General features: G+C 38.0%; 1 protein-coding gene across 1 annotated transcript; it reads left to right on the top strand.

Annotated features, from left to right (window-relative positions):
* Positions 1 to 203: 203 nt before the first annotated feature.
* Positions 204 to 1,103, top strand: TASL (TLR adaptor interacting with endolysosomal SLC15A4). The gene has a single exon (XM_007956204.2). The coding sequence runs from the start codon at positions 204 to 206 to the stop codon at positions 1,101 to 1,103; it is 900 nt and encodes a 299-aa protein (XP_007954395.1).
* The last annotated feature ends 1,352 nt before the right edge of the window (positions 1,104 to 2,455 follow it).

The following is a 2,455-nucleotide window of genomic DNA, read 5'->3' as shown; positions in this document are numbered from 1 at the left end:
CAGCCTTCTGGTTAGCAGTCGAGTGCCTTAGGTGCTACACTACCAGAGCTCCTAGTACATAGTAGACACTAAATTACTGATGGCTGGGTGAGGAATAGAATGACTTCATTCATTGTCCTTTACTTTTTTCATAAGTCAACTGCTGATTTTTAAAACTCCTATCTTCTTTTTCCCCATCATTACTCATGAACTCTCTTTCCAGAATGCTGTCAGAAGGATATCTCAGTGGACTTGCCTACTGGAATGACATCCACTGGAACTGTGCATCTCATGAGCAAGTACCTGAGGAAAAGGAAGAGGAAACAAATGTGGATGCTGTCCTTTCCTATTCCTCTGTGGATGAAACACAGCTCAGAAGTCTCTATGTGAGCTGCAAATCGTCTGGCAAGTTTATTTCTTCGGTGCATTCAAGAGAGAGCCAACACAGCAGAAACCAGCGAGTTACAGTGCTGCAGACAAACTCTAATCCTGTATTTCAAAGGCCAACCTTGACCACAGTTGAAATATGTAGAGACCACAGTACTAGCAGAGAAACCTACTTGGTGCCACCTTCCTGCAAAAGTATTTGTAAGAATTACAATGACTTACATATTGCAGGAGGCCAGGTGATGGCCATTAATTCAGTGACAACAGGTTTTCCCTCTGAGAGCAGTTTTGAATATGGTCCTTTGCTGAAGTCATCTGAGATTCCTTTGTCCATGGAGGATTCCATTTCCACTCAGCCAAGTGACTTTCCCCAAAAACCTATCCAGCGCTACTCATCCTACTGGAGAATAACCAGCATCAAAGAAAAAAGTAGCCTGCAAATGCAGAAGCCTATTTCGAATGCGGTGCTGAATGAGTACCTGGAGCAGAAGGTGGTAGAGTTATATAAGCAATACATTATGGACACCATGTTTCATGACAATTCTCCTACCCAGATTTTGGGGTCTGAACTCATCATGACAAGTGTGGACCAAATTAGTCTTCAAGTGTCTAAAGAGAAGAACATGGAGACTTCAAAAGCCAGGGATATAGTCATTAGCCGCCTGTTACAGTTGGCGTCAAGTGAAATCAGCACTCCTAGTCTCCATATTTCTCAGTATAGCAATATAAATCCATAGAGAATATGCTTTCATTTGTCTCTCTCAGTTACTCACACCCCAAACAACACCCTATTACATTTAATCTGAGAAAGTGCAGGAGGAGGTTATGAAAGGAAGTCAAGTGATAGAGAAGGTTGGCTGGAAGTCGGGTGTAAATTAAGGGGAACTCATAATATTACACATGATGAAGGAATATGGGAAGAGGAGCTATGAAGAATTATTTCAAAGAAGGTTGTACAGAAAATTAAGCAATAAATAAAAAAAATAATCCAGAAAGAAAGTTTATGATTCATTTAAGGGAATGTAGAAATTGAAAAGGAAGGAAAATAAGCCAAGTAAGAAGGAACTACATCATGGCAAAATGGAAAAGTCAAAAGGATTCAGGGTAAATGGTTAAGAACATAAATAAAGATAAATTCCTCCAAGTTGTTTCCTCTTGGGAGAAATAGACTGTAGGAGGCTATCACATTTGGGTAGAAAGATGGGTTCAAACACTTTTCAAAATAATGTTTATATTTTTCTCTATTCTGTGTCACTAGATAATTTGAGGATATAGTGATATAAAATTAAAATTGTAGCAAATTGCAATTGTGTTTTTATTTTTTAGTGACAAAGACAGCCATTCGAATCTCCTAATTCTGTTTACTAATGAAGATAAAGTTTACTAAATGGAAAATACCATGTAGTAACCATTTAAAATATTGCATTTTATTTCACTGTGTGTGATTTTCTTGGGATACAGAGCTTGTAAAGAAACTACAAATCTTATTTTTAGCCATTGTTTTCCTCTTCCTTTTCTCCATGCTGTCTTGATCCTTTTATATGGAGGAAAGTATCTTCCATATCTTTAGAACAAGCTCTAATTTCTCACACTATCAAATCCTGTAAACTCATTCAGTGGGATGGGAAACTTCATGAGCTCTTCATTGTCCTTTCCCTTTTGTCTAGCTCAGAGGTTGGCAAACTACAACCTGTGGGCCCAAAACCAGCCTGCTACCTGGTTTTTGAAATCCTGTGGGGTAAGAATTATTTTTCAGTTTATAATGGTTGAGAAAAATCAAAAGAAGAATAGTATATCATGACATATGAAAATCACATGAAATTCAAATTTCATTGTCCATAAATAAAGTTTTATTAAAACACAGCCACACTGATTTGTTTATGTATTGTCCTAGAATGGCAGATTGAGTAGATGTGACCAAGATTGTAGGGCTCTGTTCTGGTTACCTCTGTGCTGCTATGACAAGAAAATACCATAAATGGGATGGCCTTAACACAGGAGTTTATCCTTACAATTTGAAGGCTCTAAGTGCTAGTTCTTTGCTATTCATGTACGTGTAGCATTGGGAAAGTCAACTGCGAAGGAACTG

Source organism: Orycteropus afer, unplaced genomic scaffold, assembly GCF_000298275.1.
Source record: "Orycteropus afer afer isolate SDZICR_OR568_19922 unplaced genomic scaffold, OryAfe1.0 scaffold00583, whole genome shotgun sequence".
NCBI lineage: Eukaryota > Metazoa > Chordata > Mammalia > Tubulidentata > Orycteropodidae > Orycteropus > Orycteropus afer.
This window is presented reverse-complemented; position numbering and strand designations above follow the sequence as displayed.